The sequence below is a fragment of the Cygnus olor genome, chromosome 7, assembly GCF_009769625.2.
Source record: "Cygnus olor isolate bCygOlo1 chromosome 7, bCygOlo1.pri.v2, whole genome shotgun sequence".
In the NCBI taxonomy this organism is placed as follows: Eukaryota; Metazoa; Chordata; class Aves; order Anseriformes; family Anatidae; genus Cygnus; species Cygnus olor.
In genome coordinates, this window is record NC_049175.1 from 37829099 (window position 1) to 37856153 (window position 27055).

General features: G+C 52.0%; 1 protein-coding gene across 2 annotated transcripts; it reads left to right on the plus strand.

The window, feature by feature from the left end:
* The first annotated feature begins 7363 nt into the window (after positions 1-7363).
* Positions 7364-26876, plus strand: PWWP2B (PWWP domain containing 2B). 2 transcript variants are annotated; one of them, XM_040564156.1, is made up of 3 exons: positions 7364-7561; positions 12483-14136; positions 26289-26876. In XM_040564156.1, the coding sequence occupies exons 1-2, from the start codon at positions 7419-7421 to the stop codon at positions 14116-14118; spliced, it is 1779 nt and encodes a 592-aa protein (XP_040420090.1). In that variant the 5' UTR covers positions 7364-7418; the 3' UTR covers positions 14119-14136; positions 26289-26876. The 2 variants fall into 2 exon arrangements, with proteins under 2 accessions (XP_040420090.1, XP_040420089.1); XM_040564155.1 differs by lacking the exon at positions 7364-7561 and adding an exon at positions 8767-10836.
* Positions 26877-27055: the final 179 nt, after the last annotated feature.

The following is a 27055-nucleotide window of genomic DNA, read 5'->3' on the forward strand; positions in this document are numbered from 1 at the left end:
TGTGACTTTCAAAGAGAGAGTGTTTCTTGGAACTCTTACATCTACCGTGTTTTGAACAATTTACTCACAGGTTATGCGCTTGGGTCTTGTTGACAGTGGGAGCTCAGTTTTCACCCATTCACTGTGTTTTTGAAAACTACTTTGCAATTACTTCCTTTACCACAGAGAAGATATGTATAAAAAGAGATGGTATTCAAACCAAGCCTTCTCACAGCTTCAGCTTTTGCTGTCCTGGACTCTGTATTAAACCCTCCTACAGAAATGTAAACACATTCATGCTATGTAACAAGTAGGAAAAATATATCATAGAATCATCCCTTTGGTGTTTTACAGCTTTATATCATGCTCCCCGTAAGCTGCACCTGACCGCTCAGAAGCTACCGTTGCCTCTGAGTTGCCTGAAAAGGTTAGAAGGCAGTTAGAACATGTGTCCAAGTCACTGACCACGGGCAGTGATTTCAAATGACAGCCGCCTTTACAGCATTAGAGTCTCAATATGAAACCGATTTCAAATTGCTAACGTTTCCATATAATGTGTTAGCATTTTATTTTGTTGTAGATGCCCCAAACTGCATCGTGTGGTACTGATAACATCAGTTACTATGCCATGAAAGAGGGACCTGAGAAACAGAAGGACCATACACCTGAAAAAATGGAACAAGGATTGCTGAAAGTAAAAGATGAAACTACAAGGTTAGTGCTAAAAGATACAGTTATGAACTGTTCCTAGGTAATGGTATTGATGGCATCTGCTAACTTGCTATTATGAAAGCATTTATTTTTCTCTTCTGTGAAGTAAAATCAACAAGAATCCTAATCAATAAATTGTGACTAAAAAAGAAGATAAATTAATACAGGTTAATTCCAAGCTTATTTAAAAAAATAAAATAAAATCACTAGTACTTCAAGACTTGTACCTGAGCTCTATGTACCTGCTCCTTCCCTTACAATGCAATACCCAGGCAAGCATACTGTTGAAACAATTATCTTTTAATAGCAATAATTTAGTTTGATAAAACAACTATTTTATAGTACCTTTATATCATCTTAATATATTTTAAAACACTTAATGAGTGTGAGCCAGAGGGCTGACTAGAAATTGAGTACCTGTGATCCTTTTTGCAAAATGAATTAAACAAATCTCAACTGGCTGATGTCCTAACCTTGAAAGGCTTGGCCTGGGTTATAAATGTACGTACTTATCTGAGCTGGAAAATACTTGAAATCATTCTTCTTTGAGGGTTACACACACACTCACACACACACTGAAGAGAGGGGAGAAATGTGAACATGTTCCAAATTTTTAAGAGCATATATAATACCTGATATGATTTTGGAAAGTCTTCAATTTAAGTTTTTTCTTCTATTGTTTTTGACTTTATAAGGAAAGCTTAGAATGTTCTGAGATTTTTTGTCTCCTAATTCAAAGATGTCATTTCATTCCATTTTGCACTCCTAAAAATTAGTCCATCTTTATATGGGGCTGTAACTTGAGTAACTGGACAAGCATGTTCCGGTTGATGCATATACCATTATCCTCCCCGCTAGATATTTTCTCGGGGCATAACCACTATGCAAATGTCTGTAAGTCAAGAAAAATTTTAATCAGCTTCAAGCAACAATACACTGCATTGTATACCTTCTCATAATGTAGAAGAGATGGTTACAGATACCACGGCTATGGCCAGACAGGTCTGATGACCGCAGGAGTAAAGTATAGTAAATATGTTAATTTAGCAGTCATTGAAATTTCTGTCCTGTTCTTGTATTGCCTTTCACAGTTGCACGAGTATCTCAGTACATTGGGAAGGGCTGTTCTGTAGTACTCCTTTCCTGTATTTCTCCTGTCCCAGCACGATTTTAAATTTACAGGCAAGACCTTTGAAAAGTAGCTTATATATGCTATGGACTGCTCGACCACTCGCACTGGATACAGTTCCATTGCCTCTTCAAACTCTTGTTTTGCTAGCATGCCTTCCGCAGCATTTCCTTTAGTTTGGCTTTCTGGTTGTGCTGAACTCCCCATCAGTGTTTCCTCCACAGTCACGCACTTTGAATTACGGGACCTCATTCAGCTTCCTTGACCGTATGCTGTTCCCTTTTCCATTTTTTGTGGCACGGTGTGCACTGAAAGTCTTCCAGCTTCTACAGCAATTCTGCAAAGGATCCACCGAAAGCAGTCTGTGCCACTACCACACTCTGACCTACTCCCAGAGTACCATTGAGCTTATGGACTGAACGAGGCAAGGGTTAGATTAAAGTAAGGTCCGTGTAGGACCCCAGTATTGTAAGATACAGTGGTGTAAGAGCACCGCATGGGGCACACATGTGTATTAGCAAAGGCGAGGCCACGAGATTTCATTCATTTTGCTTCCCATCGTGCAAATACTTTTGGAAGAAATGTGTTAAATACTTGAAACCAGAAATAGAAGGCTCAATGACTATAAAGGAACTGAAATAATATTTCCATCATGTTTACTTAGGTCCCTCAGGGAAAAGAAAATGGAACAAGGCCTCAAATGGCACACGCAAATGGTGAAAGCAAGAGAAAAATTAAGAGCAACACCCCCAGAGGAAAAGCAGGACTTGGAAAGGGTGAGCATCTTCTCTTTTTTGGGGAAACTACAGGAGATGTAGTAGTGCTCTGGGCTTATTAACCATTGTAAATTTGTCATTTCATTAATTTCACAAGTTAATCTCAGGTAATTAATCATCTCAGGTACCAAATATTTTAAAACTAAAATAATCAAAAATGGAACATTATTTTTGTTTATGTTAAAATTGTTTGTGTGTACATGCACACAACATGTACGTATATGAACAGGTCTAAACATTTGTAGCACTTTGAGTCTTTCAAAAGTAAAGCCAGAATTCTAAGACAGAAGACAGAAATCAAGAAAAGCATAAGAGATGGCCAAAGGTTAATATGAAACTCACTAGACAAGAATGATGGTTTTTATCACGTCCTGTGCAAGCTGTTCTATGCAAGTGGTCAATGCAGCAGAAAGTTGAAATTCAAAATTATCCATTTACAATTGGAAAGAGGACTCATAAATCTATACCTGCCTTCTAAGGAAGAAAACTGAGAGCTGTCGGTAAAGTTAGCGCAGGTGTAACATTTGTTTATTGCAACATTTTTAGGGATTATTTTGTTTCAACTGAAGTATTACTTCAGCTTTCCAAACTATGTAGCTAGTCAAAATACATTTTTCAATAAAATGAGTTAGTGCTTTGCATTTAGTTTGATTTCTGTGCTTAATCAAGTCATTCCACTCAAAATCAGTTTTGCCTCGAGAGCCTAAACTGGTTTGATTCACATTTGTATGAGGTCACTAGATAGTGACTGAGCTTCTGCAGGGTTTAAATGGCATTACTCGACAGAGACCAAATAGCCAGCGGTGGGGCTTCTCATTTTGCTTTCTCTTCTCCTTTCTATTCTGCCTGCCTCCACGTAACCTGCTGAAATGAGGATTTTGTCAGATTCAAAAAAGGAAGCTGTCTTAGAAATAAGTTTACTGAGGGCAGAGCAAGTACAAATGTTCTATACGTTTCTTCCGAATGTCACAGTATGTTGTGTACTTATCATGCATTCTAATCAAGCAAGAAATCGAATTCATTAGTGTTGCAGAGGTATCACCAGTACTAAATTCGGCAATGCCTTTCCCTAGTAAAGACTAGTGTTAGTAATAAACACCTTTTATAACGCACAGGGAATATGAAACAACTCCAAAATTGTTTCTTACTGCAAAGAGGAGCAGCAGTCCATGAAAAGGCAGTTCCTTCACAGCTCCTCACATGGTGGTAGAAACTTCTGCCTGCTGTCAGCCAGCTACATTTGAACCTTTCACTTGAGTATGGGTTCCATGTCCTGAGGATTCCTAGCAGTCACTAGGTAGAAAAATTGGAAATGTGCAAATAGCTGTAGCTGCATAAACTGATAGCGTAAAGGCTGTGGATTTCATAGCCTCATTTTTACAGTGTTTGCACCAATTTATAGCACCTGCATTTTTAGAAAAAAGAAATTCTAATGTTATTCAAAGCACCTTTTGGCCTCAAACCAGTGATGTAGTGCACACAAAGCACATTCTCCATACTATACATAACAGGGCAAACAAGTTACACGTAGTGCGCAAAGACTGTCCCTATGCCAGGAAATCATGACACTGTTCTAAAATTACCCGTGTTCCGTAACATTACGCACAGCAAAACGCAAACTGTGCGCTCCCAAAATGGAGCTCATGCCTCGAGGTGTAGGTACAGGAGTCAGGGATGACAACACGACCAGGGCATTTAGGAGTGGACTTCTCAGGGGCTCCACGCATCCTGAACTGCAGACCCCAAGCACTCTCGGGGGGCTCTGTCTGCTCGCGCTGGTCCTACACAGCTCCAGGTGGGATGTGGTTGCAGTTCAAGATGGCTTGGTTGCCTTTACTGTTTCCATTGGGAATCTGCCCTTTGGTTTTCCAAATATGCATTCAAGAGTCTGGACAACACTTACTGGTGAAGGAATCCTATCTCCTAATTGACTTCTGCTGTAACAGTTCCTCGTGAAACAGGATTTTGCAGGACAGAGGGAGAAATTACCACCACTGCTGTACGCAGCAGAAGCAGCGAGAGCTAGTATTTTCATTAGAGGGAGGTGTGAGCTCTGGTAAACTGGAGTGCTTTCTGTTCATAACTATATATAATTATATACCCATTCGCTATTTGTTTATTTTTAAATCAAAGGTTGAAGACCTACAGACCAAGCTAGCAAACTAAGAAGAGGACTTCCTCTCCAGGAGTATCGTTTTACGGCTTTCACAGGAGAGTTTTTACCGGATTCACCAGGAACGCAAACTAAAAATATATTTTCCAATAGGAAATTCTGAGTGCCTGGAATTGTTAAGCATGAAATGTTTACTTCATAAGATGAGAATTATAAAGATCTCCTCTTCTCAGTCTTCCTGACTGCATTTAACAACGTGAAGCCTATAATGACAATAAATCTGCTTTAACTGACCGTGGAATTTGTCTCTCTTAGAATACTTGTGGCACAAAGTGTTGGAAGGTGTTTTCTTCAGCTCCTATGCACCTTTATCTCAACAAAGCTTCTACAGGTTTATGAAGATCCTATGGGGAAAAAAAATATCAACATTTGTCCCCAGTTTTTAAAGCAGACATTTGTAATTTTACTAATATGAAGAAGTGTGTGCTCTTGTACACAGTTGTAGATACCTAATTTCATAATTTACATGCTTTCTGGCCTTGCAGTGTGTATTTTAGTCACATCAGACCATTCTGGGTTTTAATCACAAATGCTCTGTTTAATGTTAAAGCTTAATGTTAAACTGAAAAGTACACTTCGAATATAGAACAACTTTATTTACATTTTACTTCCATGACTGTTCTTCCTGTATCCTTCCCTTTATTCTCTTCCCCACAGGAGGTGCTTCCCTCAGCTTGGCCCTGTAGTGCTGCATGCTGTCCAGTCCCAGGGGTGGGGTTTGACACCTGATGTGCGAGAAGCTGCTGGTGGAGAGAATGCATGGCTTGCTCCTCTGTTCAGAGGGCAATAAAAACTCGCTGGAGGAAGGGGGGGAAAGTGGGAAGAGGACAGCATTCTGTAGCTGATGTCCCCTGACTTTGTAGGAAGCACGAGCAGCAGTGGCAGTGTTTGCAAGAGAAACTCACCCTAAGGAAAAATACGGAGCAAATCCCCAAGATCCCACAGAGAAGAGGATGCTTTAATAGAGGAGAAAAGAGGTGGCAGAGGCGAGAGCTGCATGTGACCAGGACGGGGCCGGCTGGTGCTGCCGGTACCTCGGGTGTGCCCCAGGACTTCTGCGCTCCACCCACCCGCCAGCCCGCTCCAGGTGCAGGACTGTGTGTCTCGGCGCCTCCCCATCCGTGCAGGTGTTGATGGCACTCGCTCAGCTGCTTCTAGTGTCACACATGGGAAGCTCGGAACAGCTCCTTTGGCTTTGTTGCAGTTTTCTGGATGGATACTATTTAAAGTGATATTAGTATGATCCATTTTTTACAAGGCTTCCTTTGGACACCCGAAAGCCGTTTGTTCATGCAGTCTGTACAGTTTCCGCCCTGGCAGCCGTGCGCTGACCGATGCTGTCTGTTCCAAAGCGGCTGCGCTGGCCGCAGCTGCCTCAGGGCCGCTGGACGGAGCGGCCGCACGTGGCGTTGTTACAGCCCGCGGCCAGGTTCCGGGCAGCTTTGGAGGGCGGCTTTCTGTAGAAGCGTTGGCTGATGCGTCAGAAAATCCCTTTCCTTCTGAAAGCTAGCAGGGACTTCTCGGCCCTTGATGGCACAGAACTTTGCTCTGTGCCTGCGTGCTGTTCTCAACGTGCTGCCACGGCTTTGCAGGAAGCCACGGCTGTTCCAGACCTAGGGCTCCTCCCGTCCCCTAGGTGCTGTGATCGCAACATCAGAAGTCTTCCCCAACAAATAAATACCAATTCAGTAGAGTGGGGTTTGGTTTTTGTTCGTTTGGGTTTCTGTTTGTTTGTATTTTGCCGCTCAAATTAACAGAGGAGGCAGCGTGGTACTGCTGGCCGCAGCAACCGGTCACTCGCCGATCGTGGCAGGTCTGCGCGGGGGCCGCGGCTCTGCGCGTGCTGCGCTCCTCAGCGGGCCGGGGGCTGCCCGCAGGGGCCCGGCGTGCTGCCTGCGCGGAGCGGCACGGGGGTGGGCCTGGTGTGCGCACAGACACACTCACACACACACTCACATGCGTGCACACACACACACAGTCACACACACTCTCACGCACGCACACACAGTCACACACTCACACACACTCACTTATGCGCACACACAGTCACACACAGTCACTCACACACTCTCACGCGCACACACAGTCACACACTCACTCTCACACACAGTCTCACACACACACTCACAGTCACACACTCACGCACACAGTCACACACAGTCACACAGTCACACACACACAGTCACACTCACACACACACACACACAAACACACACACACACAGTCACTCTCACTCACACACACACAGTCACTCACACACACACACACTCACACACACACTCACTCACACAGACGCTCGTTTCCTGAGGGCCGCGCGCGTGAAGCCCCAGCTGCCGGTGTCCCCGCCCCTGCCCCCCCCCCGCCCGGCGCCGGCTGCTGCTGGCAGCGGGCAGCGGCCCCACGTGACCCGCGGCCTGACGGGACCGGCCCCGCCCCTCCCGCCGGGCCCTCGTCACGCGGCCGCCGGGGGGCGGAGCCCCGCCCGGCCCCGCCCCGCGCACGTGCGCGCGGCCCCGCCCCGCCCGGAGCCGCGGGGGCGGCGCCGTGACGTCGCGCCCGGTGCCGCCGCCCGCCCCGTGACGTCATCGCGCGGCGCGGCCCGTCCCGGCCCCGGCGGCGGCGGGGGGAGGGGGCGGCGGCCGGCGGCAGCATGGCGGAGGCGGAGGCGGGGGCGCCGCGGGTGGGCGCGTGGCTGCCGGTGCTGGTGGAGCAGATGGTGAACGACACGCTGGTGGTGACGCTGAGCTGCGGGGAGCGCCGCTTCACCGGCGTCCTGCTCGACTGCACCAAGAAGTACGGGCGGCGCCGCGCGGGGCGGGGCGGGGCGGGGGGCAAGGGGAGCGGGGCGCGGGGCGGCTGCGCGGGGCCGGGACGCCGGCGCCCCCCTTTGCCGGCGCCCGGCGGGAACAAAGCGCCCCGAGCGCCGCCGGGTCCCGGCCCCGGCCCCGCTCCCCCCGCCGGGTCCCGCCCGGCCCGGCCCGGCCCGGCCGCGGAGCGGGGAGCGCCCCCCGCCGGCAGCCCCCCGCCCGCAGCCCCCCGCCGCGCCACGTGCGGCGCCCCCGGCCGGGCAGGCGGAGCCCGGAGCCCGCAGCCGGTCCCGCAGGCGGCCCCCCGGGCGCTGCACGGGGCTCGGGTCTCACGGCACCCGGCCCGCAGCTCGCGGAGGGGACGGGACGGGACGGGACGGGGGCGTCGGGGCGCTGCGGCCGCTGAGCGGGGCGGGACGGCCGCCGCCCCCCGCCCGCCCCGGTGGCCAGGCGGGCGGGAGCCCTCGGCTCTGCCCCCGGCGCCGGAGCCGAGCGGCGGCACGGCCGCCTCCGGCCTCCCCTGAAGCGGCGCCGGGCCCTGGGCCGGCTCCCGGGCGCTGCTGCGGCCGTGCCGCCTCGCCCGGGGAACCGGAGGGCCTCTGGAGGCTGCCCGAAGGCCCGAGCGGGCTCTGCCGGGCTCCAGCCCTGCCCGCGCGGGCCGGGGGCTCGTCCCGCGGGTGGCGGTGCTGAGCGCTGGCTGGTCCCCGGCCGCGGTGGGGCGCCCGGTGCCGGCTGCCGCCGCCGTCCTGGTGCTGGGGGAAGCGCTGGGTGCGAGGGCGGTTTCCGGGGAGCGCCGGTGGCTCGGGGCGAGCGGGGGACTGGGCTGGAAGGACCTTCTCCGGCTGCAGCGACCCCAGCGCTGGGACGTGGGGAGGGGGCCTCGCCCTCGCCTTAACGGCAGGGTTCGGTGGCGGGAAGGCGGCGTTCGCGTCCCAGAGGCACGACGGCAGGAATTCGTCGGCTCAGTGCTGAGCTCCGAAGGCCCCCGAGCTCGTCCGCAGCAGAGCCGTGGCGGAAGCTCTGCCCTCCTGCAGCCCGCCGTGCGGCGGGACAGGCGCCTGCGGGCAGGGGGGCGCCGCGCTCGGGCCGACCCCGTGGCGCGGGGCAGCGGGCTCGCCTAGGGAGAGAGCGCGCCTGGAAAAGGAGTCGGCGCGGTGCCTCTCCTCTGTGACGCGAGGGCCGAGCCCCGGGGGGCAAGAAGGGAAGCCTGCGTGGTGGGCCTTTGCTCCCCCGGGTGCTGTAAGCTGCTGGCGTCGCGTCCTCCCAGGCGCGGCGGGCGAGGCCGAGCACGTGGTGGGAGCGGGCCGTGGGCAGGCACCCGCACGGCTTTGCTGCGGCGCGGGGTGGGCTGAAGAGGGAGGGGGTGGCCGCTGCCGTCCTGCAGGCGGCCCGTTGGGCAACGCTGGAACTTGCCGCGCGCGCTGTCGCTGCGCTCTGCTAAGTCCGTTCCTCTAGACAGGGAGCTGCACGGCGTCTGGGCTCATGCGGACGTCTAAATGCATTTTCACCGCAGTGATGGCGTTTTTGATAACGAGGCTCGGTAATTCTGTTGTAACTGAACTCGTAATGAATTGGTTTTTTAATTATGCGCGAGTATAAATCGGAGGACGGTGTCTTCTGTTCCAAGGGGAGGCTGGATTGAGGTAACCTAATCCATTTGCCTGTGTCTGCCCCAGAAATGGGGATTACGAGCGGGGCGAGATCTCATTCAGCGGTACGTCCTGATGCTTGTAATGCCTGCGCAAACGCTCATGCCCCTAAAACAAGAACTCTCGCATCGTCATTTTAGATGGATGGCTTTCAGCGTGCGGAATCAATAGTAACTGTAAGTAGATATTGGAAATGCGTGAATTGCATCCAGATGTGAACAAAAGTCAGGGTGTTGTAGGGAAGGCTGGTGAAATGTGTGTTTCTCCTTGAGGTAAAAGTAAGCTTCTGTTGGAAAGCAAAGCGTGTCAAACGAAGCATTTCTTGGTACGCAGGAGGTGGAAGAGCACCGAGGCGAAATCCTCTTGCAGCGCCGTGCCCGTACAGGAGGCAGCGTCAGGCTGGGGCACGGCTGCGGCTCCGAGGGGACGGGACCGTGGAGCACGGCCCTGCAGCCCGGCCTGGGGAGGCCTCGCGCCTCCCCGCGCATCTCGTGTCTGTGGGATGGGCAGTGCTGAGGCACAGAAACTGAAAGCGTCCCGGGTGGGAGGGGGCGGCTGCTCCTGCCGGCTCCTGGCAGCCTGCTCTGTGCCCCTTGCCTGCGGGCCAGGCGTCCTGCGGGGGGGGAGCAGTCGAGAAAAGAGCAGAGCCCTCCTTGCTCTCTGCCCCAAAACAGGCTTGGCAGGGAGACTGGGAAGGGAAGGGTTTCTCAGGAAGGCTGCTGGTTTAGCCTTCGGAGCTGCTTCCAGTGTGAACAAAAGGGAGCGGAGGCCGGCGGTGGGCAGCAGCGGTGACACGCGGCCGCTGGGAGCAGGCTGCTGGCCACGGCGCGGAGCTCGGGGCTCGCTGCAGCGAGGGCCCCTTTCAAGCAGAGGCACCGACCCCTGCCCCAAGAGGGGGTGCTGGCCTGGCCTCGAGGGCCACGCGGGCTGAGCTGCGGGCGGCCGAGGGCATCAGGCTGCCGCTTGTCCTCCCCTCGGGGGTCAGCGCGAGCCCGGAGCTGCCCGACCGAAGGGATGGGGGCGCCCTGGCCCCAGCCCCCCTCGTGTCCTTCACGGAAACTTGCTGTCCGTCGCGCACTGAAGCTGACCCACGTGCCGTGCCCCCGCCAGGCACCGGGTCCTGGGGCGGGAGGTGGGGGCTGCCTGCGCCCCGACAGGCTGCGGGCAGCGGGCCGGAGCAGGGCTCCAGGAGCAGGGGAGGCCGGGCTTGTGTGCACCTGCAGAGCGGGGGAAGGTTCCTCTTGTGCTGTTCTCTGAGGCGGCCAAACTGGACGGTTTCATTGCACGAAATAACCAAAATTTATAGGCAGAGCTTCCGAAGTGATACCGCTCCCAGTTGTTTTATCGACTGTGCTGACATCTTTGGCTGTACAAAGTGTGCTTGCTCGCTTGGTTGTCATTTGAAAGACACCTACGTTCTCGATTGTCTCTGTTTAAAAAGAAAAAAAAAATCTTAGAACAAAATTATGTTCCAAACTTTGCGGTTTCAGCAGTTCAATCCTCTCGACTCACTAGCAGTCCAACGTGGAGCTCCCCGGTCTGTCGTTCAGACTGTGCTCTTGCTTTCTTACTCTTTGAGTGATGGGAAAGGACGTCTCGTGTTAGGGCCCAGGTAACTCACTTAACCTTTTTGTTTCAGTTGGAGGAGAACAGTGACTCGGTACCAGAATCAGATTAATTCCTCTTTGTGTAATTTATGTAAGCCTAGTTTTAAACTTCAGAGTCTTCACAGAAATGAGGTGAGAGAGAGAGAGTCTGTAATGGCTGAGAGAAGGAGAATGGAGCTGGTGGATCAGAGCTAGCGTAAATGGGATCCACGTTCCCCATTCTCCAGTGACCTGCTGAAACAGCCCCCCACTCTGTCTGTGCCCTCGGGTGGTGCGTGATCATCGGTAACACTGCTCTCTGCTGATGCTTCTGGGCAGGAGAGATGTCCTCGTCCGTGCCTGGTAACGGGGGGTGGTATTTTAGCATCTTTCTTCAGCAAAGTGATGCAGCCTGAGGCCAGGGCTGGGAAAGGTGCTGTCTGCCCCAGCACCTGGGTGGAGGGAGGAGGTCCCTCATGGTCTGCGAACCAGTAACGTTGATTTTTAAGGTCAGGATGTGTGATCAAGGGATACCTTAAACTCCTCTTCAGCGCCCTTCTGGGTAGTGGTTGCCAAAGTCTTGCAAGAGATCCCTCTGTTGTTTGAGGAAGGGTCGGCTCCTTCCTGGGAATTACAAGGGCAATGACGGCTGGGGAGGGTCAGTGGGGCTTGCGGCAGCCTGAACTAAAGCTTGTCTTTGGTCTGTGACCGTTCTCCGTCTGGTTGCGGCTCACCCATACAGCACTGCACAGTTACGAGAAATGCTGAGGCAGTTTACTGATGATCTCCACAGCGGGATCTCTGGAAGGCCAAGACAGCGAGCGCTGCCCGTTTTGAGGCAGTGTTGCAGGGCAGGTATCTGGCGAAGTGCTGCGTCAGCACAATATTTCTAATTGTCAGGCTAAGACCATAAATTCTTGTGCAGAAACCCGGAGACATGAAGCATGGTTACGAGCTCTGGTATTTCAGAGGATTTGCTTATGCCAGTGTCTGGGCAAGATACGGCATCTAGGCTTTGACAGCCTGTAATGGAACCGGGCATTGACCAACACTGCCGCATCATGCTTAATCCTGCTCTTCTGAGGCGGTAGCGTATTTCTTAGTTTAACAACTAGTCAGGTATGCGGAAGACCCGGGGAGAAGAACAGAGCTGTGTACTGGTGAACCTGTGGCTTGAAAGCGTGAGGTATATACAGCAAAACCAAGCTGTTCAGGTTTTGAAGGAGAAGCTGAAAATCAGCCACGCAAGTGCAGCGTGAAGAAAGGAACTTTAATAGCTCCCAGAGGGCTTGCATAATCTGTATCACAGGCTTCCCTGTGGCTTTACCGGCATGCTGATAAAATAAACTGCTTTGCCTGATAAAACTTAGAACTTCTTAGAGCAAAACTCCTTTTCTATGTAAACGGTATGTGGAAAGAGATGTTGATCTCCGTGCCTTCTCTGGCAAAGCAGCAGGACACCTTTCCTGAATTTTCAAACGCTATTATTTCTTTCAGCAGCAGAATCGGTTGCCTTGCCTTAAAAGAGAAAATGTTGCATTATTAGCATGTCGAAGTTTCGTGTTTCCTAAGGAACTAGCACGCTTGTTATGCAGTCTTCCCAGAGAAGCATCTGTCAAACACCCTGACTCTTTGTCTCTTTCCCTCCCTCTCCCTCTCGCCCCGTTTTTAGGTCTGGGTTGTTTTGTCTTCCATCCTCCCTCCCAAAGCAAGAGGAGCCTCCTGCCGGCGCCTGCACTAATGGGGTTCCTGACGGCGGAGATCCTGCGCAGGGCGAGAAGGAGCCGCAGCCGGCCGCTGGAAAGCCTCCCAAAGGCAGCGGTGATGAGCAAGTGCCCCCGCTCCTGCCCCCGCCGCCGCCCGGCAGCCTCCCTCCCTACCCGCCCTACTTCGAGGGAGCTCCCTTTCCTCGCCCGCTGTGGCTGCGGCACACGTACAACCAGTGGGTTCCTCAGCCGCCACCACGGACTATAAAGAGGACGAGGAGGCGTTTGTCACGGAACAGAGACCCGGGAAGGCTTATCATGAGCACTATCAGGCTGCGGCCCAGGCAGGTGCTTTGTGAGAAGTGTAAGAACACTCTGAACCCCGAGGATGAAAGCACGGCTAGGCAGAACGCTAAAACAAGGAGGAAGCTAAACATTCAGGACAAGGAGCAGAAAAAGCACAGTGACTCTGACTACACGGAGAAAAGGAACAAAAGAGAAAAGAGAGAGGACGACAAATTTTCTGGGGAGCTAGTGCATCGAACGCCAGTTATAAAAATATCCTACAGTACTCCACAAGGAAAAGGCGAAGTTGTAAAAATCCCTTCCCGGGTTCACGGCTCAGTCAAACCGTTCTGCCCGGAGCGAATACTGCAGAACGGAGAGGAGGACCAAGAGGAGATCGGAGACTCCGAACGATGTCGAGAAACCAAATGTTTAATGGACAAGTCAGCAGGCAGCCAGCTTGCTTCCATTCCAAAACTGAAGCTCACGCGGCCGGTGCATTCCAATGCGGATGTTCCACCTCCAAAGATAAGGCTGAAGCCCCATCGCATAAATGATGGTCAGAGCGTTTCAATTTATAAAGCAGAACTTATCGATGAAATAAATGTCCTTCAGAACAGCAGGGAGACCAACCCTGCTGCATTTTACAACGATGAATCCACAGACAGGGGTTTAGCTGAGATCTCTTCAGGGAGTTCAGGTGAAGATGATGACTTTAAAAGGTTTCCCCAAGGTAAAGATGGACACGATAACTTGGCTTTCCTTATGAATTATCGGAAAAGAAAAGCAGATTCTTCTAGTTTATCGGTGTGTAGTAACGACAGTCTAGATGAATCCAAGTCTTCTAGTTCAGAAGTAACATCACCAGAAATGTGTGACTTTTTACCTGGTGATGATGCATCTGTCTCTTCATCTTCAAAAGATGAGCGTAAAATTGTGCCACCGTTAACAGTTAGACTACATACCCAAAGCGTGTCTAAATGCGTCACCGAAGACGGAAGAACTGTTTCAGTGGGGGATATTGTTTGGGGTAAAATTCATGGATTTCCATGGTGGCCAGCACGTGTTCTTGACATAAACCTTAGCCAGAAGGAAAACGGGGAACCTTCGTGGCGAGAAGCCAAAGTGTCATGGTTTGGTTCTCCAACGACTTCATTCTTATCTGTTTCAAAACTCTCCCCTTTCTCTGAGTTTTTCAAACTGAGATTTAATCGCAAGAAGAAAGGGATGTATCGGAAAGCTATCACAGAAGCTGCGAAGGCAGTAGAGCATCTGACTCCAGAAATAAGAGATCTCTTAACACAGTTTGAAACATAACTTTGTCACCAGTATCAGGTGAGTGCTTGCTGGACTAATGCTACCCGTGGAAAAAACTTCCTTGTGTTTTTTAACCAACATTCCACTGTTTGCATTTATTTTTCCATTAAAAGAAAAAAAAAAAGGTCGGCGGTTATTAAACCTAAAAGCCTGGGTGTGAGTTGGTGGTGGCAATTTCAGAGGTGATGAGAGCCGTTGGCTCCAAAACTTTGGGATGACCGTGGGAATTGGAGCCCCTGATCTCGGAGGGGAGTACAAAGCAATTGGCGCTGTGAGGAAGCAAGCCTTGCTTGCTCAGAGAGCTAATAATATTGTAGTAACGTGTTAGAGCTGTTTACAGTTAGGATGTGGTGAGTATCGACGATAATTCACTTGCGATAGAACTAATCCCGTGTGGTGGGAGGACTAACAGCTTCTAGGCTGTGTTTTGAACTGTACCAAGCAGTTACCACAACTGTTACGTGCTCTTGGAGGCCCTTTGCTCCCCTTGCATTTACTGCTCCCCCTGTGGTATTTATTTCTTGTGAAGGCATTATCTTTGACTCATCAAAATGATTGTACTATAAGCTGTCTCTGATGGGGGAATGCTATTTGCAGCAGTTGTTTGGCTTGTGTCTGAAATGTTGGTGTGCTGGTGGGGACTGGCCTGGATCATCAAACGCAGTTCCTTTGGTCCTCGCCTGCAGCCTCTTTGAGGACATAAAGTGGGAACTGATTCTTTGTAATGCCTCCATATTTCACTTCTACTGATTGCAAGCGCAGGGTGGGACGGGACTCCTCGTCAATAAAATAAAAATTGCCCAGGATGAAAATTTGGTGCCTATAAAAGCAGGACGTGGTATGACTGGGCATAGGGTCACCACGTGTAACGTTAGTTGATGCTGCCTTCTGTGCTGCCCTTAGTGAGGTCCACGGGGAAAATACCATCAGCTTGAGTAAGGTCCAGAATTGTTTTGTGACCTTCCAGCTGTCATTATCTAGATAAAGCCTCATCTGTGATACTACTAAACAAGGGAATGGATTAACTTTTTATCTGAAAGCCATAACTAATTAGGAAGAGTCTCGTTGTCAAAGGTCTAGCTTCATGTAGTGTCCTGTGGAGGGTTTTTATCAGTTCACTCTGTTGTTCCATAAGCTTTTCCCTAAGTTTTCTCTCTCATGCCAGAAGGACTGTGTGCACAAGCTAGAGCTGCTCCTGCCATCAGCTGTTTTGCTTCTCTGTATCGAAGCGATTGCAGTGCGGTGGGACTACGATGGCCAGTGCTCTCCTAATCCTGACCGGGGGGGGAAGGACTTTTTGTACCCTCTACTGGGGCTTCGCCGTTTGCTTGAAAGTGACGGACTTGCTTTGACTGCGTTATTCCATCCCAGCAAGCTTGGCTGGAGCATGTAATGAGAGCGTGGCACGTTCCTCTTGTGGGCTCAAGGGGTCTGGACAACTGGACGCTCAGGCAAGTACAAGTGTATAACTGCAGCAGCATTTAAGCTTCATCCTTGATCTTGCCTCTTCAAATGCTGCTTAACTCCGGCTAAAGGCTTTATTATATTGAGAGTATTTGGATTGGACCCAAATTCGTATTAGCTAGATCAGGAATATAAATAAACCTGACGCCCAGAATATGCTGTCCTTGCCAACCAAAGAAAGATGGTCAAAATCCACGTCTCCTTTCTGAACTCCGATTTAAAGGAGCAGCAGAGCTTTGTCTGTCTTCTGAACTGACCTCACCGGACTTCTGTGTGCGCTGTGGGACCACTCCAGCAGGGTGGATGTAGTCGCTGTTGCTGACAGCTTTCTGCCTGGATAATGCTTTGCTGCTGTGAGCTCCGGTAGGCTGCCATGCCACATCTGCTGGCTGCTGGGGAGAAAAAGGGGCAGGGTGAAGCGGCACCTGATACTTCAGATCAGATTGGCCCTGCCAGTCAGTCCATGCAGAGTGGGAAAACCTGGGACTTTTTTGCTCCTTTTGGCTGCGACCTGGAGGTTGAAGTGAGGATGCTTGCCCAGTGACACGTTAACCTAAGGAAAACACTGCCCGTTCCTACCAGCGGGACCACTGCCGACGTGGTGCTAGCGGTGGTGCAGGATGAAAGACTGACAAGCAAGGCCCCGAGGAGGAAAGGAAGCACTTGCTCCAGAGGAGACGTGGGTTATTGCAGGCACGGTGGTGCCTGACCTGTAGGCACAGAGCAGAAGGGATAGAACAGGCCTGCAAAGCGAGGGAAAGAAGGTGATACTGAGAATAGTGAGGAAACGATGGGATGGGCTGGGTTAGGCCAGCCCCTGCCTTCCCTCTGTACTCTGCAGCCAAACCGCTCCCTGCACATATGGCTATAGAGATACATTGAATACGTATTGCTGCTTCCTTGGCCTCCTTCGTCGGCTTTCTGAGGGTGGTTTTCTGCCTTGCTCGTGTCTGAGCTGCCAACCCAGTCTGCCTGCCTGGAAATTACATGATAATTGGATAAACAACTGCATGCACTCAGAAGAAAACTAGAAAAGCAGAACAGAACCACTTCCCATCTTCCACATGTGTCATGTTTACTCAGTTTTCCTGTTAGACCAGCGAGCCTGGTGTCTCGGTACGTCACCGACATAGCAACTCATTGTTTCGGAGCCTTGCCCTGTATCTAGTGCTCTGCCATCAGGAGGAGTGAATGTTAGTGCTTTCCTCAAGTGTTCCTAAGGTAGAACTGAGATGTTTCTACTGGTTGCTAATGGGCTGTTCTTTCCCGAAGGGTGTAACTTAAGTTTTTGCTAACGTTTGCAGTTTCTTAGTCCTAGGACTAGGACATTGGACATTTGAGCAACAATTAAATGTGTTTCCAGGAGCAGGCATCTGACTGGCGGTATTGAACCTTGCCGCTGTAAAATCCGTCGTGCTGCGACTTCACCAGCAACTGCGCGAGGGCTCATCCTTGTGAGCCCACGAGGAGCAGGAGTCCAGGAGATGCGTTCAGCACCTGCGCTGTGCTAATGCTGCTCATGGTCATCGTAGGCATGGCAGAATTTTGTGACTGCTGGCACTGTGTTGTGCATCTTTCTGTCCTCTGGCACGTGATGCTGTTCTGCAAATTGCGTAGGGTAACCACTGGAAAAATGTACAAACAATTCAGGTCCATTTGTGAGTGCGTATAAAACTGGAAGTGACTGGATTTTAAAAACAACGCTTGTTTTGGGTTGGAAAAGCTGGCATGATCATCTTGTGTGTTTTATTATTCTGTCCTTATTCTTTGGCAAGGAACATACTTTATTAAAAGCCTGTCATTAACTGACTAGTAAAACAAGGTTTCAGGGAGAACAACAGGCAGACCAGCAGCTTGTAAAAGTCACGTTCAGAAGACACTCTGAATGTGTGTTTAGAGTATAGCCAGGAGAAAAATGCCCACTGAGCACGTTCTCATGCTGCCTTGTAGCTTCTACTTCATATCTCGTGTACAGAGAGCCCCCGTGCATGGCTGCCCCAGGTGTGGCGCTCCCTGTGCTGCAGAGACGCCTTCGGCTCGTGGCTGAACGCTTGGTTGAGTTCCTGCCTGGTGTCAAGAGTGCCCGGTGTTCGCTCCTCTGCTCGCGCGGTGACTGCAGACCTTTGTTGGTAACAGCAGTGGCCATGACCAGGCCTGAGCCCTCGGACGGTGTCAGGACAGCAGGCGGTGGTGCCTCCCCCCCGAGCCCGGCCCGCTGCCAGGTCCCCGTGGTGTGTCAGGGCTCTGCTCCTGGGGGGGCCACGGTGCGGGCCTGGTCCCACCTGCTGGCTGCCTCAATGCGAAGCACCACGAGAATGGTTCCCTGGGAGCGCAAAGGGTGTCTGCTTCGTCTGTCCTAGGGAGAGCCCTTAGGTGCCGGCTGGGCTCCCAGCGAGGCTGAGCTGCTCTCGGCGAGGCTCACACCTCACAGCGCTGCAGTGGGCTCTGGGTTTCTCTTGGCTCGGGTACAACCAGCCGGGGTGACAAGGCCGTGCTCGCCGTGCCGGTGTGTGCTTCAGCCCCGCTGCTGCCCCTGTCCCATGGGCACCTTCCCAAGGCAGCCTCCTTCTCAGGAGGGGAACAGGGCACGCGTGGGATCTCCACGAGATCCCTGGCCTTTTGGGGGAGGCTGCAGCCCCGTCCCCCTGAGCAGCGGCGGTGGAAGCCCTGGGGAGGATGTTCCAGGTTCGGGTCTGACCCTACTTCCATGGCCACCCCGGGCCCTCAGCAGCAGCATAGTGCCGGGGAGGAAGCTGCTGGGGCAGGAGCTGCTGGTTCTGCTGGGCCCAGTGCCCGGCAGGCCCAAGAGAGGCTGTGCTGACAACAGCCAGGGGCTCTGGAAATGCGACGGGTAGCTCATCTGTGGGCTACTGAACTGGTTATTTCTGAGAGTTGAGCTTTCTGTAATCGCACTCTGGAATATTGCTTGAAAAAAAATGAAGGCCAGAAGAAACTGAGGCCAAAATACGGGGGGTTACTGCCAGTTTCACCAGAGCCTGATCTCACCATCTGCCTGCGGTGATACCAGGCCCCCGATGCAGACGAGGCGGCTGCCGGTGCCGCTGTGCTCCCAGCGGTGCGGGGCACGGCCTGCTCCCCGCTCCCCCTGCACAGTCTCTCCTCTGCTGCTTTGTGCCACGTCCTGCAGGCTGCCTGCAAACAGATGCACCTCATGGACCCGACACGCTGCCCAGAGCTCTGCTGGTGTGTGATCTCTTTTCTGGATGAGTTTTCCTGGTGCTTCGTGGGACAGGGCTTCCCGATTGTGTCGAGCAGGTGCTGAACAGAGGCATGGTGCTGGCGCGTGTGGCTGCGCGAGGGCTGTGAGCAAGGAACGGGTGCAAAGCCTCTCCTGCAGCAGCTGAGGTTGCCTTGTGCTGCCTGGGAGATGTCCCTGAGCCACGGTGATGCTTTTCCTTCCAAATCATGCTGCAGGCGGTTTTGCATCTCCCCGGCTCTTGCAGCATCCTGCCCCGTGTGGGGGTGTTGTGGCTGGTGTTGTGTCCGGAGGTGTTGTGGCTGTCAGAAAAGTCTTCTGAGACGGGGAGGTGTTGCCTGCTGGGTGCTGAAGGCATGTTTCTCAGCCGGCCCAGGTGTAGGACCAGCTCCAGGAGCCAGTCCACGTGTGCTCTGGTGCTCCAGCCTGGCTGTGTGCTCTGTAGCTGGTGTTCTCTAGAGAACAGGAACACCTATTGTGCTGTTGCATTTGCTTTCTGTTCACTTTCATGATAAATCCATATTTAAACTTGCAGCTGCATAAATGTCAAGTTCCTTGAGCTCATGATGGCTCTTCAGTTGTCCTGCGCAGTCATACACGAAACCCAGCTACTTCTGGCTTTGCAACAAGCAGCCTTGCTGCCATGCCAAGGCGCTGAGCTTCGTGGCCGGGGAGGTGCAGCCGGGCGGGCGCGAGCTGCGGCGTGCTGCTGCTCTGCGGCGGAGGAGGAGCGGGGCTGCGGCCGCCGGGCAGGAGAGCCGTGCCCCCCCGGGAAGCCCGACGGGGGCTGGGGCATTGGGCTGCCGCGGGGCTGCGGCTCCCTGCGCATCGTGATCCTGCTGAGTGGTTTCTCCTGATGGATTGCTCTCCTGCCCTCCCTTTCGCGTTGTAAAGCTCTTCACAAAAATTGCTTGTGGAACTTGGTATGCGCCTCTGTTTGAAACAGCTTTACAGCGCGTATGTTCTTTTGCTTTTTCAGTCTGGAAAGTCCTTTATTCTCCCCCCTCCCTTCTTCCCCCCAACCCCTAGGCTGTGGCTGTGAAACCATTAAACTTTAAAATACTGGCTTTTTGAAGGTTTTAATTTTACTGCTATTAGCTTAATAGACCCTCGGTATCTGTCCATTTTGCCATTCATCAGCAAAAGCGCACTGCTACTATGTGCAGCAGAAATCAAAGCTTATTGCATACTTGCTATATATAGTAAGCTCTAATGTAAAATTTGGAACGCTGGGTTATGACTTCACCTTCAAAGATGTTCGGGGCTTTGTATGTGCATGTAGCCAGAACTGCTTGCCAGCAGTTTATGAAGCAACATAAATCATTCTCTTTTTCCTTTTACCCCTTCTTCTCTGCTCTGCCAGTGGCACAGAAAGGTTATGTAATTTCGTATGAAGTTGTGGCGATTGCTGTGATAGCTGACGCTTTAAAAACACCTACCTGGTCATGTGAAATATTTCAGCCCAGAAGATGAATGCTTGAAATTTTTCTTGGCCTGGTTTCTAAATGGTTCAGTCAACGCAAACCAAGCATCCAACGTAATTACTGTTTCTCAGTCTTCCTTCAAACAGCTCGGAGTCAGCATCTGTGCATACTAATACAAAGTGGGAGAACAAGTCTAAAATAGCCCGCACTGCATACTCGTGCGCCCCGGTGCTGGGTGGCTTGGGCTGCACGCCTGGCGGTGTCCTGCTGGCTTTCCCGGTTCTCAAAGCACCGTACGTTTGTGGCTGCTGCTGCTGCGTTTGGAGACCTCTAGGTCCGTGTTGCTTCTCCCTGCTCGTGACGTCTGTTGCCCCCTTCCCTCCACTCCTGCAGGCCTGTTTTTTGGAAATGCCAGCAGGCCGTACGTTGTGCTATTTGTAACTGCACGCAAGCTGCACAGATGCCCAGGAATGCGATCCGCTTACGTGAGCTGTAACTTCAGCTGCCAGAGGAGATTTGTATAAACCTAAGGGCTTAACAACTCTCCTTGGGAGAACAACAAGCTGTTCTCCCGTGCTGCAGGGACCTCCGTGCCCAGCTGAAGCTGCAGGCATCCGCTTGTCGCACCAGCAGAGCATGCGGGCGAGGCGGCCGGTGAGCTCTGCAGGGGGCTGGGTGGCCTCCTGCCCTGCTGCTCTGCACCCGGCTGCTGCACGAGCCGGGCCTGCCGGTGGGCGCGGGGCGGTGGGCGCCTTTAGCACAGCACGTGAGGAAGGCAGGGCCCGCGGAGCAGCAGGAGGAAGGCAGGGCCCACAGAGCCCCGACCCCAGCGCTGCCTCCTGGGAGGGAGGCCCTGTCTCTCCACAGCAGAGATGCAGCTGGGTGAAGAGCCTGGAAACTTGCCTCTTAGAAAACTTACCAATAGCGCAGCTTCCTGTGAGAAGTAAAAGTGACGTTTCTGGAGCCTTTCCTGAATGCCGTTTATTTACTCCTTTCTGTTGTGAACTCAGAACTGCAGCGGGACTTCCCTTTTGCAGTGAGCACGGCGAGGCTGGCCGGCCGGACCCCGGGCCCGGGGCTTGCTGGCACGTGGCTTGGGGTGGGCAGCGGGGGCGAAGCCCTTGCAGAGGTGGCTCTGCTGCCGCTCCGTGCAAGGCGCAGTAGTTCGTCCTGTGCCTGTTGTAGTTACACAGATGTATGCAAAGTGCTGAGCACCCTCAAGCTGCACCTGCAGGAAGGCTACTTTGTGCCAAGAAGGAATAAGGGGTTTCTGGAAACTTGGGGGTGAATATTGAAAAATGTGCAACGTGTTGTTTTTCAGCCTTGATCCATGTTTTTTGTTGGTGTTTTTTTTCCCGGAAGTACCCATCACTGAGATTGGGATCGGTGTGAAAGGGAGCAAGTGCGTGGGCTGAGGAACGGTTTCTCTTAAGTTCTCCCTAAAAAATGCTGTAGCAGCTGCATGCCGATATCCTGCAAACTAGATGAAGATGAGTTGGTGCCTGGTTTATTTGTTTTAATCTCCTTGATGGATCTGTTCCCCGTTCTGTATGTACCATTAGAGAATACGTGGGCTTTGTATTAGCTAGTTTATGAACTCCTGCACATCCTGAGATTGCGTACATCTGAAGTAGGCTGCTCGTGCCTGTCAGAGATGCCAGAGATGGTGTTTGATGCCTGAGTTCCTGGAGAGCTTGTCCTCTTCATCCCTGCAGTCCCTCTGCCCCAAGTCCCTACCCCGCAGCCAGCTGGAAAGCTCCTCGCTCCCCGGCGCAGGGGCAGCGCGGGGTCCTGCTGCGCACCAGAGGAGACGTCCGTCCAGCCCGGGAGGGCGAGGGCTGTGCCTCCTGTCCGGCTGGGCCCTGGTGCCCGCGCGCAGGCAGCAGAAAGCCCTGGGTGCTCTGCTCCCCACAGATGCAGCGTGGGCCCCAGGTCTGCGCGAGCAAGCGTGCTGCGTCTCACCTGGAGCAGGAGGGCCGTAAATTCTCCCCGGCATCTTGTGCCAAAGCTTTTCCCACATCAAGTCTGTCAGCTGCCTTGCATTAGTTATATAATCATCTCTTTGGCTGCTGGTATGTATGTCTCTGGAAGCGAAGAGCAGGGTATTTTTTTAATGAAGGCTTTTTTTCATTAAGTTGATTAATTTCTGAAGGAATGAATGCTTTTAACCAGCGTACCAGGTCCTGTTTAATCTGCATTAGATTTTTGCTGTTGTGGGATCAAACAAACTTGTTTTCTTTATAAAACATATTTCCTGTGTGCTGTCTGCAGTTGAAGAAATGAATTGCAGCAAAATTACCGGTTTAATTTCCTTTATGAGCGATGACTTGCTTTGTTTTGATTCAAGCCAATAATCCGAGCTCATTCTTCATGCAGAAAGCAACCCTTTCTAAAAGCAGAAAGCCCTCAAACCTGATACTGTTTCTTCGTAGAGGTGCTGGATGGTAGAGTTTGATCCTGGAACACCTACCTGCCAGCCCGTTGGAGCCAGCCGATCCCTGATGCCCCGGGGGTGGTTCGGAAGCCCCGTGCAGCCGACGGGAGGCAGGAGTGCTGGCTGGGAGGCCGTAACGCTCACCTGGCCTGCCGCCTTCCACAGAAGAGACTCAAGGCACGGAAAGGAAGGACTTCCCTGAATCACGGCAAGCGCCGGGCCTCTTTGCCCTTCCCCTCAGCTCCCGCTGGTGTCAGGTTTTAGGCAGGTACAGTCGTCAGAAGCAAAGGCTGCCGGAGCTGCTCGGCGCCTGTCAGAAGCCTTCTGGGCCCTCCAGCCCCCGCTGGGCTGCAGGCAGGCATGAGCACTTGGTGCTCCTCACGTGCCGTCGGGGCTTCCTTCCATGTCTGGGGGAAGGCTGGTTTGGTGATGCTAAATTACAGCCTGCTGTTGGTTGCCTGCGTTATGATTAGAAAACAGGCCTCCAAAGTAAGCTGCGTGAGTGCAGAAGGCGAGCAGGCTCCCTGCTCCTTCGCCTCGCCACCCGCCCCGCAGGAGCCTGAGCTGCCCGGCGGGGCGCGATGGCTTGTGCGGTGCCGTGTGGTGTGACCTGGTGCCGTGGTTTTCCAGAGGAGCCCTCGGAAGGAGCTGGGATCCTTGCTGGTGGCGCAGCAGAGGACAGCCAGCAGCACCGCCGCCGCATGAGAGGCTCTGCGGGACGGCCGGGGCTCTGCCGCTGGGCAGGGCCCTCCGCGGGTGGAGGACCCTCGGCTCCATCCCGTGGGACAAAGCCAGAGGGGGCTTCGACACTGCTTTCCATAAGGTCAGGAGCTCTTGTGGTGCGATGCCCAGCACCCGGTGCTTCCCGGAGGTGGGGGATTCGGGTGCTCCCGTGCGGGGGGAGGCTGTAGGGGTGCCTGCACACGGCTGACGGGAGGTGCTGAGTCTGCCGAGCAGGGCTGCCGGCAGAGCTGCTGCGGTCAGGGTCCCTGCGCACAAACACAGTCGAGATGCATTAATCTCAATTCAAATTTGAATAAAATCAATTCGAATAAAAAGATAAATCAGCTTTTTGCACGCTGCTGCGGCTGTTAAACCTGTATTTGTGAATGGCTTTATTCAATCCAAAACTGCATTTTTTTTTTGTTATGACTAAGCTCTTGGCTTCAGGAGAGCTTTCTTGGCTTTCCTTTTGTCATACGGTGTAGCGCACAGGCTGCTAGATGATGCCGGTGTCCTGAATCGGTCAGTCTGTTATGCACGTTACTCATACCTGTACCAAGGCTACAGCAACGTCCAGAACACAGCATTTAAGCTGCTACTCCATCTCAAAGCTTTTTTAGAACAGAAACGTCTGAAGTTTTGTAGAGACAAAGTGCGAAGGTGTGAATGCCTGTTGCTGTGCTGCTCCTACTGAGTGCATGCTGGAAACTCCCGGCTCTGGTCGCGGGTTACTTAGGGTAGACACCAGAGCTCGGATGGCAGCCGGAGCCCAGCCTGCTCCGGGTCCCTGCCGGGGAGCTGAGCCCCTCGCTGGGGGGCTGCTTGGCACCGTGCTTCTCTCCTCCAAGTGTTATTGGTGTCAAATCACAGGGAGGAAGAGACTGGCCTGGGGGCTTGCTGCTGCCTCCTGCCCAGTGGAATGTAGATGTTCTGTTCAAAGTGTTCTCCGTCTACAGGCTGTCTCTAAAGGGTCAGCTTTTTGCAAAAAGCATTTGAGGGATATTCTACCAAGTCCCGAGACCTCTCTGAAAGTTTTTGGGGGATAATAAACGTGCACATGAGTTAGTTGTGTGCTCTTGAAAATCTCAGAGGGCCAGTGGATAGATTACCTTGCAGAATTAAGTATACCATTTATACTCTCTTGACTGTGGGTATTAGGGCCTGGTCTTGACACATCCCAGTCTCTTCAGAGCAGGATCATTCTGCTAAATACTGCATTTATGGATTTAAGGATCACAGTCCTTCTCTGAAATACAGCTTTTAGGACAGGTGTTCATGGTGCTCTAAGTCAGCTCTTTGAAGCCTTAAATGTGTAGGCAATACTGAAAATGATTCTGGGTGATGAGACTGTGAATTGGTGTCACTTTGGTTCCGGGCCTGCAGAGGAGGTGTTGGTGCATTCTTAGTGCTGGAAATGTGATCGGTTTTCTGTGCTGGTGTTGGCATTCTTGGTTTAATTGTGTCTGAACTTCAAATCGCCAGCCTCTATGAGGGGTTTTTAAGGGTGTTTAATCTTTTGCTTCCTAGCATTAATCCTGCTTGTTAGGAGCACAGATTTTACCCTTGTGTGTCCTGTGGTTTTGACTCAGCCAGTGCAGTTGATTTGACATGGGCACGTGTTAGGAGTCATCAGATTTTGAACTGTTTCAAACTGAATTGCATTTGAAGTATGGTGCAGTGATGCTTCTGCAATCGAGAAGTACAAGCGTAGATCCCTGTGCCATCTTTTCTTTCATGTCTGTATCACTGAGTTGTTCCGTGTATCTCCTCTTCTGGAGGACAGATGGGTGCTCCCTTTGAACTTCCCCTCCTTAACTGACTCGCAGGTCCGGTGCAGGTACACCTTGCGTGCAGGGCTGCGTGTAAGGTAGCGCACAGAAGGGTGCAGATGAGTGCAGACGAGGACTTCTCTCATTGGAAATTTTTTCCTGTGACAGGCACATCGCCCTCCTGCAGATGTTTCTTTGGAAGCCTGTCACCTGCCCTTACTCTTAGTGGCTGGTGTTCAGTGAGAAGGCCAAATGACCAGAGTGCCACGTGTCAAGTGTGAAGTAAACTTCATTACTTTTTGGTAGCTTTATTTTGGAGTGTGTTGTTTTGCATTTCTGAATTCAAAAAGAACATCTCCCTTGCTGTTGTTGCCTAAAGACTCGCCAGATGCAGTCCAGAGCGCTTGGTTACAGCCCCTTTGGATGGCCGGGTGGGAGGGGAGCCGTGGCATCGTCCTCCTGTGTGAGACACCGGGCGTCCCCCGAGACCCACAGCGCTGCTGTGGCGTTGCTGTCCTGTGGAGCCTGAAACAAACATCCAGAGAGGAAAGGGGGCACCTGTGGTGAGTGGGGGTGTGCGAGGGGCAGCAGGGATGTCTCGCACCGCTGGAGTCAAAGTGAAAGGATGGTTTGGCTGCTGTGCCTCTTCACCTGAAGCATGGTTTGAGTACTGTGGCGGCAGTCGACATCTTGAGCAGCTGCAGGTACTTAGAAAAGCTTCTGTAAGGCTTGCTCTCAAGAGGGAAATAATCCTATTTTATAGATTGAGTTTGAAAAGCGGAGGCAGGACTGAGCAGATGTTCTTCACGTGGCGCTCTATATAGGGACTTGTGGCAGATTAACCTGCAGTACCCACCTTTAAAGACTAAAAGGGCTTCAAGGCAGAGACCGAAGATCTTTATCATACTGAAACTCATATCGCGTCTCTCTTCGAGAAAATTCCCACTTTTACTTTTAGATCTGTTAACGTGACGAGTTTCTTCCAAAACCATAGCTGCTGCTGTTTCTGTCTGTTGCGCAAGCGGGAAGCAGGAGCATGCCAGGCTGTATTTAGCCGAGACCCGGAGCGTGCCTCGCCGCTGCGATCGGTCAGTTCTGTGCCGCCTGCAGTAACCTCTCCCTCTTTCACTTTCTTCAAGGTAACAGAAGATAAGAGCACAGCTGTTCTCCTAGAGTGTCACGAAGTCTAAACATCCTGACTTGCTCCCCAGGAGAATCTGGAGGTTGCCATGCACATGACAGGAGGACGGGTTTCCTTGTCAGATTGCACTGCTTATCATCCGTGAAAGGTGACAGGCACCTGGACGTGGAGCTAGGCGGCTCTTCTGGTGTGAGGCTGGCAGGAAAGTCTTAAGGATTCCTTAACCTAAGATGAGAATTTGACAAGTCATACGGCAATGAAGTAGGAGAACAGCAAAAACCGCAACTTGGAATGTATTTATTACCTAAAAGTTAGCTATTCTTGATAAAACCCCAAAAATTATTGCTGCTGCTTTATTTTACTTACAGATTTCACAAACTTGTTAATTTTAAAGCTACCAAACTTTTACTCAATACTGTATTCTGAGAAATGTAATTGGAGCAGGACATGCAATAGAACGAAATCATTGTAGTGTCTTAAGTACAATGGACTCACTTTTGTGTCTATTAAAACTTGGAAAATGTGCAACACATAACAATGGGGCTATCATTGCATATATTAAAGCTTTTTAATGTCGTTTATTGCAGAGCTGAGAGAATCGACGTTTTCAAGTACACCAACAAGCAATCAGCTGGTAACGTGGATGGTTGTGTGTCCTAAATGTGTGCTTTCTAAAGTCACCTGAAACAGTAGGCAGGACAGCCTTGATTTGCTTACACTGTGTGCGCAGAGGTGGGTGGTTAGCCTGACAGCACCGACTGGAAA